The sequence below is a fragment of the Furipterus horrens genome, unplaced genomic scaffold (genome assembly GCF_987537825.1).
Source record: "Furipterus horrens unplaced genomic scaffold, mFurHor1.1.pri manual_scaffold_13, whole genome shotgun sequence".
Classification (NCBI taxonomy): domain Eukaryota; kingdom Metazoa; phylum Chordata; class Mammalia; order Chiroptera; family Furipteridae; genus Furipterus; species Furipterus horrens.
Window position 1 is genome coordinate 55,530,208 of NW_028327183.1, and position 13,490 is coordinate 55,543,697.

The following is a 13,490-nucleotide window of genomic DNA, read 5'->3' on the forward strand; positions in this document are numbered from 1 at the left end:
GCCCCACTGTGTGCTATGCCTTGCAAGAGGCCTGTAAGTCTCAACCGGAAAACTGGGAAGGCTGGAGGCAGGCATGGCCCAATAGTTGCACCAAGGGTTCCCGTGGGAAGTCAGGCTTGAAGGATGTACATGATGCTGTGAAGCTTGTGCTGCTCTGTGTATCGCCTCCTTAACATAAACAGAATGCCCAAAATCACAGGCCAAAAAAAATGTTTGAAAATCTGCACCTGATCATTCCCTGGCACGAGAATCCCGCGCACCTTGACCTAAAGCTGTCACTGTGCTCCTTCCATTGTTATCTGTAATCCCTAGAAGTTAATAGTAGCCAAAGCCTTTGGGATTAATTGGTGACTTGTGTATCCTGACTGTGTACCCTTCTCAATAAAAGGCACAAGGAAAAGGAGTTCAGGGCTTTTCTCCTCTAGAGAGAACTGCCGCCTCTGTTCTTCCCAGACAGAAATCAGTGCCCAGGTCAACTCAGTTCTCCTCACCCACGATCCTGAAACCTATGCAAGGGAGAGAGTTTCCACCAAGCCAGGGCATGTCCCCATACCTGCCAGCAAACCAGACCCATTCCAGTGACCACCCCCCCTCCCCAGACCCTCACAGCTGGGTTGTGACCACACGGTGCCTTGTCATGGTGCTCCCTGTGCCAACCTGCTCAGAGCAGAGGCCTCTGCACACGTCCTAGACCAGATAATGACAAAGATGTCTCCCGGAAGCCTCTCATGCAGCTTCAGATGTACTTCTGTTGTGGGGTTTGTGTTAGGCTTTCATGAGAAATTGTCATAAACTGCTGAGAGGACTGAGCAGCTCATTCCATGGGGGTGAAAAGGGGTTGGAGCTTCATCAGTTTATCACCTGCTCCTCACCCCTGAGGTCTGTTCCCCACGGAGTGGAATCTTCTCGAAGCAGCCATCTGCTCACACACCCCAGTAATCAACAGGCTTCCAATACCTTAAAGACAAGCCCAGGAGCACCTGCTGGGAGCAGAGGCCCATGTGACAGGGCACAGCACTCGCTGGTGACTATGTGTCTGTAGAAGAATCACCTCCTTCCTCAGCGCCCTGTGCTGACCCCCAAGGTGTCCCGGCCCCTCCCTCACCAGCAGGTCCCCACACGCCATGACTAAGGTGCCAGAGGCCCCTGATTCTTTCTGTCCTGTTTTTCTCCTTCTCAACAAATTATAGAAATGACACCCACATCACCCACTGCCTACACACTGTGCTGCCTGGTGTCACTGACCAGCACTGAGAGTGTCCGGGGGGGGTGAGGTCACCTCCCCCAGTGAACTTCATGCAGGACAGGCAACTGCTCAGTAAAAACTGGTTGGTTGCAGGGATGGAGAAAGGCGGGAAGTAAATCTGTATTTAGATTCTGGGGAAAGGGAAGTGAAATTCCCAAGGTCATGTGGGTTCTAGAAAAGGAAAAGCCGGAGCTACAACAGAAGTAGAGATGCACCAGAGTCCTGCCCTGTGTCCTCTCCCCTCCTGTTCCAGGACAGGTGTCACGCTCTGGATTTGCATTTCCCATGAGGCAGAGGCAGGTGTGTGGTGGGGTCTGCTGAGACTCATTCTGGTCTGAAAGTTCCTAGAGCCTGCTGTCTCCTCCACCAGATTGCGGCAGAGAAGGAAACTGTGACTTGTCCCACAAGCCAGGACCTCATCACTCCAGTGTGTCTGTCTGTCCTTCTGGGCTCTGTGGGCCCCGTATGCCATCTTGACACCGGGAACCCTGGGAGACAGCGCCATGACCCCGACCCTCACTGCCCTTCTCTGCCTCGGTGAGTTTGGAGGAAAACAGAAGCTTCCCAAAACGGACCCAGGACCGAGGAGGCTGAGTGGGGACAGAAGTCCCGAGAGGATGGATAGGTGTGCTCACCCAGGTCTGACCCCAGTGCTCAGGGGCCCAGAGCAGTTCTGGAGCCCCTGTTTTGGGTGGGGGGGAGTCTCACTTCCACTCTCTTCCAGGGCTGTGTTGGGGCCCATGGGACCAGATCTACGCCGGTGAGTTTTCCCCCAGACCTCCTGCTTCAGCCCCAAATCACCACTGGGCATCTAGGGGCACACAGTGGGTCTCTGCTGATGGTCACCAGTGTGGGAGCGACCTTGGACAGACAGCTGGGGAAACTGGGGGAACAAGGACACCCCTGACACTTCATGTCTCTTCCTTTCCAGGAGTCCACCCCAAACCCACCATCTGGGCTGACCCAGGCCCCGTGGTCAGCAGGGGGAGCCCTGTGGCCATCTGGTGTCAGGGGCCTCTGTGGGCAAATGGCTACGTTCTGTATATAGGGAAGAGCTCTGAGACCTGGCTGATGAGGACTGCACAGGATCCCAGCAAGTCCGGGTTCCTCATTCAGTCCGTGAGCGCACACCACGCAGGACTATACCACTGTGCCTACAGCATTGGGAACACACTGTCTGAGTGGAGTGACCCGCTGCTCCTGGTGGTGACAGGTGAGGGGGAACCCGGGTCCCCTCTCCACTGAGGACTCCTCCTCAGAGGCTGAAGGGAACAGTGTGGCTTTAGGGGCCTCACTCCTCACAGCCCACACCTGGGGAAGGTGGGGTGACAGTCCCTTTACCTCCTGTCCTCCTTCTCCCTCAGGAGTGGACGAGGCCCCCTCCCTCTCAGCCCAGCCCAGCCCCGTGGTGGCCGCGGGAGGGAACGTGTCCCTCCTGTGCAGATCACGGAACATCATGGGCACCATGTATCTGCTGACGGAGGGAGGGGCTGACCCGCCCCGAAGCATGGAACCCGAACTGAGGTCCTCTGCTGGGTGGTGGTGTACGCAGGCCACCTTCCCTGTGGGCCCCGTGAGCTCCTCCCATGGGGGGACCTACAGATGCTATAGCTCTTCCAGCCATTTCCCCGACCTGTGGTCACACCCCAGTGACCCTCTGCACATCGAGGTCACAGGTGAGGTGGCCCACACTTGTCTTCAGTTCTTTCCTGTACCCAAGTAACTGATCTGAACCTTGTGCCTAGTAGAGCCCTGGGGGTCGTGGGGTCAAGGACACTGGTGTGTTGGGGACAGACCACAGGGGGAGGCTCAGGGAGGGACCAGGAGAACTGTCCCTGCGGCCCCGTGGGTTGTGGGTGTGTGTCCAATGGGTGCTGACGACCCCCCTCCCCAGGCGTGTACAGGGCGCCCTCCCTCTCGGCCCAGCCGGGCGCACTGCTGCTGCGAGGAGACAGCCTGACCCTCCAGTGTCGCTCAGAGCCCGGCTGTGACAGATTTGCTCTGACCAAGGACGCGGGGCTCCCAGCCCCCCAGCGTCTCAGTGGGCAGCCCAGCCCCGACTTCCCCCTGGGCCGGGTGAACCGCACCCACGGGGGCCGGTACAGGTGCTACTGCGGCCTCAGCCTCTCCCACGCGTGGTCGGCCCCCAGCGTCCCCCTGGACATCCTGATCGCAGGTGAGGACCCTGCATGGTCCTGTCCTGTCTGCTGAGGGCTCAGCCCAGGGTCACCGTGGTGGTGTGGGGTGCAGGTGACGGACCTGGAGCAGAGGCTGGGAGGGGCTGAGATTTAGGGGGAGGAGTCAGGAAGGGGGAGTTCAGGGCATGGGGATGAAGGAGAGCCACCCAGGGGGACAGAGAGTGTCCCAGACAGCGTCCCTGGGGAACAACATAATCCCTCAGCTCTGGGCCAAGAATTGGGGCACGGGAGTGACTCTGCACATCACACCTCTCCTCTCCCCCAGGACTGTACACAAAACCCTCCCTCTCGGCCCAGCCAGGGCCCTCAGTGCCCGTGGGAGCAAACGTGACCCTGCGGTGTGGATCCGAGGTCAGGTCTGATACCTTCCACCTGCACAGGGAGGGGTCCCTGGACCCTCCCCGGCAGCTTCGTCTGCAGGACACGGCCGCCCCCTCTCAGGCCAACTTCGTCATGGGTCCTGTGACCTCAGGTGACAAAGGGACCTACAGGTGCTACAGCTCACTCAGCACCTCCACCTACCTGCTGTCACAGCCCAGTGACGCCCTGGAGCTCACGGTCTCAGGTGAGGGACTCCTACCCTGTCCACTGAGGGAGCAGACTCTGTCCCAGGAGAGCTCTGGGCTGGGATGGGGAGAAAAGAGAAACAGTGAAGTCACCAATAGGGGGAATCTCACCCCATAAAGCGATGGAGAAGACGGGGTGTCCCCCCCTCTCTAGGCCTCACCCTGTCTGAGGATCCAGGAGGTGCTGGGCGTGTGCATGGAGGGGACTGAAGAGGGTGAAGGGCCAACATTTGGGGAAAGTAAATGGGACGTGAAGAGGCAGGCACAGCCCCACTTCCTCCTCTGGTTCATGATTCAGGCAGCATTTGGGGCTCACAGACCCTCACGCACACGGACAAACTTCACGTCTATGGGGTAGCAGAGTCCTCTTAGCCTAGAGGACACACAGACTCCACCTGTCCTATGCTAGTTTCTGAGTTTATGCTTCAACACATCACATATTTACAGAAGGGTTTGTTTCTAATATCCCGGGGATTACGGTGAAGACTTAAGGATGGGACCGCATGTCTCAAGTAGCGCTGAGGTCACTGGGTCCTGTGTGGTCAGCATGGGAGGAGATGCATGAAGGGGAAGATGCCCAGCTCAGGTGGGGAGCAAAGAGTGGGCGCCAAGCCTGCCTCTGTCCGTGGTGCTGATTCCAGGGTCCGGCGTCATCCCGGCACCTGTGCACTGAGGCCCACAGAGGAAGACAGAGTAAAGGGGGCCTCTCGTTTCTGGGTCAGGGTGACTGAGGATCCACTGGGAGTCTAGGCTGAAGTGCAGTTGGCTCAGCCTCCTTGAAACGTTCCCAGTGACAGAATCCTTCCGTATCTGGGATGTGGTCCTCTCACCTTTCACAGCAGAAGCCTATACGGCCCAGATTTGAAAAAGCTAAATCAGTTGAGAGCTTTGGTGCCTGTGAATGCTTGTGGGAGAAAGAACATGAGTCCACTCTGAGCATGTCCTGTCTCCACCAGGGACCAATGTCATTACGTGGGCGTGGAGAGATGGCAGGACTTCTGCTCTATTTCCATGAGCACCAGGTTGTCAGCTGAATCAGGTCATTTTCCAAAACATCTCTCATAGGAAATCATGTCAGTGCCCTCCACCTCTCAGAGGTCCTTATATTTCCTGGAATTTTATTTGTCACATTATGAGAGCCTATCTTGTATATACAGAGGCCTGTAACTCCATGCAGGTCTTCATCTAAATATTTTATTTTATCATTTTGCTAATTTCTTATCAATCTTCCTATTAGATTACAAAATGAATGAATACTTATGGGTTATGTTAATGCATGATCCAAAAACTCTGTGTTGTACATATGATATCATTTATTTTTGAAAGAATGGTCACATGGAAATTATATTCCCAAGTCACAGATAAAAGATGCTAGCTGAGACAGAGCAATGAGCAGGTAGACCAAGCCCTTCACTCCCTCATGCCATGACTTTCAGGACAAATTACATTCCTGCATGTTCACCTTTGTTTTCTAATAAAATTCAAGGTAAGACACCCGAAATGCTCACCTTGGGGACAAAATCTGGCAATGTTGGTGGTAGAGGCCCATTCAGGATCAGAAAAGAGAGGACTTGAGCTTCCCCCCATCTCCCCATTCACATCCTATCTGTTTTCTTTTCCTCTGGAGCAGCTGATGCTCTGGGATGATCACAAAACAATCCATATGCCAAGACTGGAGCTTAGGAGAAAATCTCAGTTATGGGACTGGGCTCAGGTCGTAAATCTCTGTCAATGAAATGCAGGTGCCCTGGTGGTTATTCAGGGGGACTTGGGTGATTTGAGTCTGCCCTGACCTCTATGACCTCTTTACCCCCATTTTTTTTAGCCTCCCTCCTCCAAGACTACACAGTGCAGAATTTCATCCGCATGGGCATTGCTGGCTTGGTCCTGGTGGCCCTCGGGGTGCTGCTGTTTCAGGCTCGAGACAGCGAGAGGAGGGCCCACAATGCAGTGAGAATGTGAACAGAGAAGGCAACAAGTCCACCATTCAATGAGGTAGATTCTTGAAAATAAATCTTGTTGAGCAGGAAGTTCTGAAAAATAGCTGGAGCACAATGTGAGGGGACTGACTGTACAGAATGTCAAGAGCAGTACGAGTTGCTGACATGATGAAATACGTCTCAAGCATTGCCTGTAGAGACTCTGGTGCTATTAAACTGCAGACATGTCCTCCCACCATTACCGATTTTCTTAGAACAATTCCCTTCACTTGTCACTTCAATGCCATGAGACTACATTTGTGTCTTCTTTGGATCCGCACCTTCATGCTCTGGTTCACTGTCATATGTGAGTCTACATTCTTCCTTATTTTTATTAGGCACATCCCTTGATCTAGACTTCTCTTCAGCTCAGAACACAGAATATGTTTCAGAGAACAGAATACATGCATATAAGTAGGGCCCTGTTTTTTAAAAACTAGCATCCTTATTAGGACAGATAAATCTGAAATCATTCCTAAAAATGCCCTCTGGACACATCAAGCTCTTTGTGTCCTCATTGGATAAGAGTTTCTTCAGAAATGCCATCAGTTTGAATGAGCACATTGATGTTTGAAGCAAGCACCAGGCAGTGGGCTGCGAAACCAACTCTTTGAAATAATTTTTTTTTTTAAGTCTAGATTTGTGCTCCCTGGCACTGGGTGTGCTCTCTGCTTCTCTGCAAAACACCCAGCTATGAGCCTCTTGGGCTGTAGCAGATGCCATCCTCACCACTTTTTCCCGAAACTCCCCATATCCATGGGCTTCTCTCTTTCTAGTCTCCCTGTATTTAACTGTCTAATTCCACTCCCCCTGTATTGCACCCTAAATATTTCCTCGTTGCTGCCTTCCAGTTTCATAATTGTATCTTCAGCTGTATCTTCACCTTGATGGAAAAAATGTTTTGAGTGTATTTCCATTTTTTTCCTACCTCTAAGATGTTTTCCTAATTTGATTCTGAAATTCGATATTCCTCTATAATATAACCCCTGTTGTTATTTGAAGAATACCAGTGGCTCCTTTATTTTTTCAGAAATCTAAATATAAAATAAAAGGACTATTATCTATCCTCCATGAACTGTTTCCTCAGATATGACGACCCCCGTTACTGACTCTGTAGGCAGTGCTCACACCACTGTGAGTCTGGGTCCATCCCTGCTGACACTCACCTCAGAGCACACACACCTGGTTCTCCACACACAGTCCCTCCCAGGGCTGTCCTGGCCTCAGGACTGAGAGCGGGTGGAGAGCTGCAGCTACTTCTCCCAATCATATTTGCTGCTCAAACTGAGCATCTGACTGGGATGTGCCTGGCAGGCATGACTCCAAGGTGAGCCTCACACTCAGACCTGGACAGACACCCATGTCAGACTAGACTGGACTGAGTCTGTTTCACACACACACACACACACACACACAAACATACACACGACATGACTCAATGCTGTGTCCTGGCACTGGATCAGTGGGCAGAGACATCCGGGATGGTCGAGAGGACCACAGAGCTTCCAGTTTGCACCTAGTGAAAGATCTCCCTGCTATGGGGACCCTGGAGTACCTGTCATGCCCACACAGAGGCAGGAGCCTCCACTCTGGGGACCCCTGGATACAGAGAGGCCCCAGCTTTGGTCACTTTTCTATTTTGTAGTTCTTTCTCCATTTTGGAAACTTTCATTTTTGTTTTTTTCCCTCTAAAATGGCACCAGCTCTTGAGTGGGCATAGCTGTAGCCCACCTTAGACTGTGGGGTCCATCACCTGACTTCTCATGTCTCAGCCCAACATCTTCATCAGATGAAATGAACAAGGATGGATCCCGCCCACACACACAGGAACACTGACCCCAAAGGCCCTCTGAGGACGGAGGTTCATGACATGATGCCAACGGGGAAACGGTAGCTCAGGGACTGATGGAACATGAGCGCTCAGGTCACACAGGCTGTGGACCACAGAGGAATATTTCAATAGGAATCAGCTTTCTCCCCCAAATGGAAGAAGTAACCCAGTCATTGTGCTGTAAGTGAAGAAGGGGCCATAGGATGAGGGAACAGCTCTTCTGAGGGACAATGGCTCCTGAGGGGCAGGAATGACTCTGAGGCTGGTTCCCAGGGAGGCGGGGTGGACGCCGTTGCTACAAAAAAGGAGAAGTTGGTGCAGGGCTGTTATACAAAGAAGCCACACTCTGGGGCCAGGGGGAGGGGCATGTGTTTCCTTCCCCTCCTTCCCTGCATGTGTCCTTGGTGCTCATGCTCACAGTGACAAGGGACCTGCCTGCACAGCAAGAGGGAGACGTGTCTCTGTGGTCTGAGCTCTGCAGGCACAGGGCCCACGTCTTCCTGAAGCACCTGCAGGGCCTGGGTGGCCGCTGTCCACGGGGAGGACACACAGGCAGATGCTGATGGATGGCTGAGGGGGGGGGTCCCCAAGGGGAGGCTCTGACCTGGAAGGACGTGCCCTGGGTCACCTCACCTGCAAGGAGCATCCCAGGAGGCTTGGGGTCTGTTTCCAGCTCCATCATGGGAATGAGGGCCGGGCTCCTGGGGAGACCCTGTTCCCTTCCTGAGAGGCTGCTGACGTGACACCCGGTGACAGGGAGGGCCAGCCTCCCAGTGGCCACACCCTGTGCGTCTGTCTACCCTGAGGACACCGGGGCCTCTTCCTTCTGTACAGCGGGGTCCAAAGAGGAGAGACAGCATGGCCCCCACCCTCACGGTCCTGCTCTGCCTGGGTGAGACGTGAGGAGGGAGGGGAAGCCCCGCTCTGCCAGGACCCAGGACTCGGGGGCTCACAGGAGGAGGGTCCTGCCCAGGATTCACGGCAGGTCTCTCACAGCGCCTCTCTTCCAGGGCTGAGCGTGGGCCTGCGGACCCCAGTGCAGGCAGGTGAGTCTCCCCCCGTGTCCCATGTCCCTGTCCTCACTGGGACAAGAGGCCACCCCCTGGGAGGTTGGGGGTGGAGAGCAGCAGGTCTGGGCTGACGGATGAAGGACATCTGAGATGTTCGGGGCTGACAGCTGGGCACTGGGGTTCGGAAATAATTGTGACCCAGCCCCTGATTCCTTCCAGGGACCCTCCCCAAACCCACCCTCTGGGCTGAGCCAGGGCCTGCAATCCCCTAGGGGAACCCTGTGGCCATCTGGTGTCAGGGGACCCTGGAGGCTGAAGAGTACCGTGTGGACAGAGAGGGAAGCTCAGTGCCCTGGGACAGACAGAAGCCACTGGATCCCAGGGACAGGGTCAACTTCTCCATCGCATACATGACACGGGACACTGCAGGGAGCTATCGCTGTTACTACCACAGCCCTGCTGGCTGGTCAGCGCGCAGTGACCCCCTGGAGCTGGTGGTGACAGGTGAGAGGGCACTCAGGGGTCCCAGCCTCAGGCTCTGCCCTCAGGACGGGGGTGCTCTCAGGGTGTCTCCCCTTCACAGCCCAGCTCTGGGGACATAAGGGAGGTGTGAGCCCCATTTAACTCACTGCCTTTTTCTCTCCTAGTATCCTATGGTAAACCCAGCCTCTCAGCCCTGCCCAGCCCTGTCGTGACCCCAGGAGGGAACGTGACCCTCCAGTGTGTCTCATGGGGGGGATTTGACAGGTTCATTCTGACTAAGGAAGGAGAGGACAGGCTCTCCTGGACCCTGGACTCACAGCCACACCCCAGTGGGCAGGAGCAGGCCCTGTACCCCGTGGGCCCCGTGACCCCCGGCTGCACGTGGATGTTCAGATGCTACGGCTGTTTTGGGGACCGGCCCCTGCAATGGTCAGAGCCCAGTGACCCCCTGGAGCTCCTGGTCTCAGGTGAGGGCCCCTGACCCCATCCTTCCTGGGCCGTCAGCTCGGGGTGGTGTCCCCAGGAGACATCTGAGGTTGGAGGGGACTGAGGGGTCTAAGTGATGGTCGCCCAGCAGAGATGTGCCCCTCAGAGACCCTCCCTGTCCTGCCTCCCCTCCCCCTCTCTTGGGTTCAGAGGTGGCATGTGGGCTGGGCAGGGCAATGTCTGCGGGCAACAGAACTGACGCAGGGAAAGCATCTGATGACAAGTCCAGGGTTAGTCCCCGACCCTCAGCCGCTTCTGTCCCCCTTCCAGGACCCTCTGGGGGCCCCTGCCCCCCACCCACAGGGCCCATCCCCTCAGCTGCTGCGTCACTGAGACCTCTGCTCAGAGGGAGCACAGAGCAGCCCTGGAAGTTCTGAGGGTCCATCAGGGCTTTTGGGTCCCCTGGACACTCAGGGAAAGGCTGGGTCACAGGGGCAGGGAGTCAGGCAGAGATGCCGGGAGCCACAGGCCCCCAGGGCCCTGAGGCTGCAGGTGATAATGGGGGGGGGGGCATGGCAGAGGGACATGTGGGGCCCAGGCTGGAAGAGGAGCCAGAGTCAGGTGGGGAGAAGGCAGCCCCCACCCCTCACCCCCATCCTGAATTTCCAGGCGGCTCTGAGAATAGAGGGCCCCCCACCACAGAGTCAGGTCAGCAGAGCGGTAAGTGGGGGTCTCTGTGGGGGGCAGGTGGGGCATCCGTGGGGGACAGCGCTGAGTCCTATGGGAGTGCAGGCAGCTCAGGAGACGCGGACTTGGGCACGTCCTCGCTCTGTCTGTGCCGCAGTGTCTCCATGAGCAGAAGGAGAGGATTGTGGGCCAGATCTTAGATTTCCTTTCAGTCTGCCTCTGACTCCCTGGGATGGGGGTCTCACAGGGCAGCCCCCCGCCAGATGGGGTGGGCTGGGGTCTGTCCCCTCTGTAGCAGGGAGGGACAGACAGGACAGTGGTTCGGGGTTTCAGGCCTTTCCCTCAGCTCAGGTGCTCAGCTCACAGGAGGGAGAGGCCAGGAGTCAGACCTGGTTCCGGTCCCGGCTCCGCTGCTCCCGCGGTGGGCTCAGGGGTCCCTTCTCTTCCCTGAGGGTCGGGTTCTGTCTGTTCATCCTGGTCCCCTCCTGCCCACAGACTGCGGTGACATTTGGTGACATAAGGGGCCTCACAGGCTCAGGAAGGCAGCGCCTCAACCCAGCCCGACCCTCCCAAGAGGGCGTGCAGGGGGGAGACAACCCGGGAGACACAGGGCCCACCCCGCACCTCTGCCGCACCCGTGTCCCTGCTGTGCTGGGGGCAGGTAGTAAGGAAGGACCCTCGGCTCCATGTGAGAGAGGACAGGCCCCCTGCTGAGGAGGAGCCCAGAGCTCAGGGCTGCAGCCACCTGGGGGCAGCATGAGGAGAGCACAGGGACTCCACGTCCCAGGTCCTGTCCCCGATGACCTGGGGCACATGGGTAACCTCTCTGAACCTCAGTGCACTGGGGGTGGGGCCTGAGGGCTGTGAGGTCAGAGGAGATGAACAACAGACCCAGCACGTGCCTCGCACACAGTAGGTGCTCATTAAATGGCATCTTGGGCTCACAGATGATGTCACTCCTGCCCAAGGTCTGCCATGGTACTGGATCGTCCTGATCGGGGTCTCAGTGGCCCTCGTCCTGCTGCTGTCCCTCTTCCTCCTCTTCCTCTTCCTCCGACACCGGAGGTGTCAGGGCAAAGGTGGGACATCAGGTGAGTAGGGAACGAGGATGTCAGAGGCAATGGGGGAGGGAACAGCCTGGGAGGTGCGGGATCAGTGGGGAGAGGGACTGAAATCCCCACTGCGTGACCTGGCGCCTCCCCTCCCCCTGGGTTAGTGGCCCATCTGGGAGCAGGCGGGTCTGCAGCCCTGGGATCCCAGGGACCTGCCAGGAGACACACCCCATTTTGCCCCCACAGATGCAGCTGTGAAGGACCCACAGCCAGGGGAGGGCGTGCAGCTGGACCCTCGGGTGAGATCCCTGCTCCTGTCCAGGCCACCAAGGACCTTCCGGCCGCCCCTGACCTTGTGCAGCCCCAGGTCTCTGGAGGAGGCATGAATAAGTGAACACCCACAAGTTCCAGGGTCCCCCTCACGTGTTCATGCAGCAGCGGTGATGGGGTCACTTTACCGGCTGCATTTAGGTGCCATGGGGCATCCTGGTCCCCACACTCCTCACATTCACCTGTGGGCAGGGAACACACAGGCAAGCAGGCAGATGGCATCCTGGAGAGCCAGGGCTGTGAGGGAGAATAAAGCAAGAGCATGGGACAGAGTGTGTGGTGGGGGAGGGGTCAGAACAGAGACAACATCAGGTGCAAAGGCTCTGAGGCAGCACATGCTGCTTCAGCCAGATGGGCCGTGTGGCTGGAGCCGAGTGAGCAAGAGAGACAGCACGTTAGGTTACGAAGCAGAGCTGTGGGAGCACCGGATGCCCAGGGCTCAGGAAGTCCCTGCAGATGCCATCAGGACAGTGACCCATCTGATCTGCAGTGAAATCGTTACTCTGATGACATGGGGAGACTTGATGGAAGATTTCCACAGTGGAACCAAGGGGACATGTTTCTGTCTCACTGTCTCTCCAGCATAAGAGGCCTGAGGATGACCCCAAGGGAGCGACATACACCCAGGTGAACCACTCAAGGTCAAGACTAAGGCAGGGAATGGCCACCTCCCCCTCTCCCCCATCAGCAGAATGAGCCTCGTGTGTATGCTTCTCTGGCCATCCACTAGCCCAGGACAGACCCAGACCCAACACTCCAGGGAAGGGGCCTGCAAGGAACCCAGAGGGTACAGGAACTGCCCCCAAGGACACTCAGCTAGTGACCCCAGCCAGCCTGGAGGCCTGACGTGGGCCCCCAGAAGGTTCTAGGAACCCTTTGGGGATCCCCTGGTTCTGCACTTAAAGATAAGTGATATCCCTCCATTTGGCAATCAAAGTAATAGACTTATCAATAATCAATGTGTGGACTGGTTATTGACGAGAAGTGAGAGGATATTTTAAATTGATGATGTAAACATTATACATCAAGTCTATGAAACAAGAAAATTAAGGAGGAACAAATATATTGGAAAAAATGGATAAATGTGTGTGAATGGCATATGGGGGAAGGAGGGGCAGAGGAGCGCAAAGGGGAGGGAAAATGGGACAACTATAACAGAATTACAATAAAAATTGTTTTAATAAAAAAGAGAAAAACACAAAATAAAATTCCTATATATGTCAAAAAGCCTCAAAGATTAATGACCTAGTTTATTATATCAAGAAGTATAGAATTATACAACTGGAATCTATATAATTTTATTAATTAATGTCATCCCAGTAAAATCAATAAAAAGAACATAGAGAAGGAATAGCAAGTTATTCTAAATAAAGGTAAAAGGAGAGATATAGTAATGAGTAGCTACTAATGAAGACAAACAAAAATAGAGAAAAAGCAACAAAACTAAAAACATTCATTCCAGAAAACCTTAATCACACTTACAAATTCTAGCACAATGGGCAGAGAACAGAAAAGGAAAATACACATTATACCCTCAGGACAGCATTATAGATCCTGGAAACTCTAAACAGATAACGTCATAAACAATTTGATGCCAATGTATTAGAACGTGTAGTTAAAATGGACACCTTCCAATGTACAATTTACTAAGTAGATGTAAGAATGAATAGAAAACCTGTATC

General features: G+C 55.0%; 1 protein-coding gene and 1 pseudogene across 1 annotated transcript; both read left to right on the forward strand.

The window, feature by feature from the left end:
* The first annotated feature begins 1,749 nt into the window (after positions 1–1,749).
* LOC149995452 (leukocyte immunoglobulin-like receptor subfamily A member 6) lies at positions 1,750–6,090 on the forward strand. The gene is made up of 7 exons (XM_090259233.1): positions 1,750–1,783; positions 1,971–2,006; positions 2,178–2,459; positions 2,611–2,922; positions 3,141–3,422; positions 3,710–4,009; positions 5,836–6,090. Exons 1-7 carry the CDS (start codon positions 1,750–1,752, stop codon positions 5,970–5,972), a joined length of 1,383 nt encoding a protein of 460 aa, XP_090115359.1. The 3' UTR covers positions 5,973–6,090.
* A 2,588-nt stretch (positions 6,091–8,678) lies between these two features.
* LOC149995453 (leukocyte immunoglobulin-like receptor subfamily A member 5) lies at positions 8,679–10,176 on the forward strand (annotated as a pseudogene).
* Positions 10,177–13,490: the final 3,314 nt, after the last annotated feature.

What these genes read in the sequence shown, in the direction of transcription:
- LOC149995452 (XM_090259233.1), top strand. Translation starts at nt 1,750, where the DNA reads ATGACCCCGACCCTCACTGCCCTTCTCTGCCTCG. An exon ending in ATGGGACCAGATCTACGCCG is followed by an intron (nt 2,007 to 2,177) that starts GTGAGTTTTCCC and finishes CTTCCTTTCCAG; the next exon opens with GAGTCCACCCCAAACCCACC. An exon ending in CCTGGAGCTCACGGTCTCAG is followed by an intron (nt 4,010 to 5,835) that starts GTGAGGGACTCC and finishes CATTTTTTTTAG; the next exon opens with CCTCCCTCCTCCAAGACTAC.